Here is a 1,207-nt window from a genome sequence, read left to right as displayed (position 1 = left end):
TCAAAGGCGTAGGAGTGGCTGTGTGGTAAGTAGCTTGCTTACCAACCACATGGTTCTGGGTTCAGTCCCACTGCATGGCACCTTAGGCAAGTGTCTTCTACTATAGCCTCAGGCCGACCAAAGCCTTGTGAGTGGATTTGGTAGACAGAAACTGAAAGAAGCCCGTCGTATATATCATCATCATCATCATCATCGTCGTCGTCGTTTAACGTCCGCTTTCCATGCTAGCATGGGTTGGACGATTTGACTGAGGACTGGTGAAACCGGATGGCAACACCAGGCTTCAATCTGATTTGGCAGAGTTTCTACAGCTGGATGCCCTTCCTAATGCCAGCCACTTAGAGAGTGTAGTGGGTGCTTTTACATGTCATCCGCACGAAGGCCAGTCAGGCGGTACTGGCAACGGCCATGCTCAAAATGGTGTATTTTACGTGCCACCCGCACAAGAGCCAGTCCAGGGGCACTGGCAATGATCTCGCTCGAAAATCCTACGAAGGCCAGTGAGGCGGTACGGTACTGGCAACGGCCACGCTCAAAATGGTGTATTTTATGTGCCACCCGCACAAGAGCCAGTCCAGGGGCACTGGCAACGACCTCGTATATATGTATATATATGTGTGTGTGTGTGTGTGTGTGTGTGTGTGAATATGCTTGTGTGTCTGTGTTTGTCCCCACCAAATTCACTCACAAATTTACCCACACGTCATTGGTCAGCTTGAAGCTGCAACAGAAGACATTTACTAAATGATTTCATTTCTACTACATTTTCTCAGCACTGATTTACAATACTTCCATTTTTTCAGCTGACAGAGTGATTCTTAGATTCAGAAACAATATTGCAGAAGAGGAAAATAACAGAAACGGTCTAGAAAATGATGAACTAGCTGAAGAAGAAGATGATAATGCAGAAGAAGAAGAAGAAGAAGAAGAAGAAGACGAAGAAGAGGAAGCAGAAGAAAAAGACGAAGAAGACAGTGAAAAAACCAAAATGCAATCACTGTTGTTAAATTTACTTTCAGCTGCAGAGGTACATATACATACATTCATATATATATATATACGTGTGTGTGCATGTATATGTATATAAATACATATATACCTGTGGATTGTTGGGCGATCTTTTTCCTCCGTCTTCCTTTTCTCTTGGTCTTTCCACTGTCTCCTGTTTCTGAAGAAGAGCGTCTGCTCGAAACGTTAAACAACCTTT

The 1,207-nt window shown here is 44.1% G+C and overlaps 1 protein-coding gene across 1 annotated transcript in view; it reads left to right on the top strand.

Annotated features, from left to right (window-relative positions):
* Positions 1-744: 744 nt before the first annotated feature.
* LOC106882050 (uncharacterized) overlaps positions 745-1,207 on the top strand; it is a 2,764-nt gene continuing 2,301 nt past the window's right edge. Inside the window, exons 1-2 of the mRNA XM_052977144.1 lie at positions 745-772; positions 804-1,027. Coding sequence (XP_052833104.1) covers positions 745-772; positions 804-1,027 — 252 coding nt within the window. The remainder of the gene's footprint in view (positions 773-803; positions 1,028-1,207) is intronic.

This window comes from Octopus bimaculoides, chromosome 27 (genome assembly GCF_001194135.2).
Source record: "Octopus bimaculoides isolate UCB-OBI-ISO-001 chromosome 27, ASM119413v2, whole genome shotgun sequence".
NCBI lineage: Eukaryota > Metazoa > Mollusca > Cephalopoda > Octopoda > Octopodidae > Octopus > Octopus bimaculoides.
This window is presented reverse-complemented; position numbering and strand designations above follow the sequence as displayed.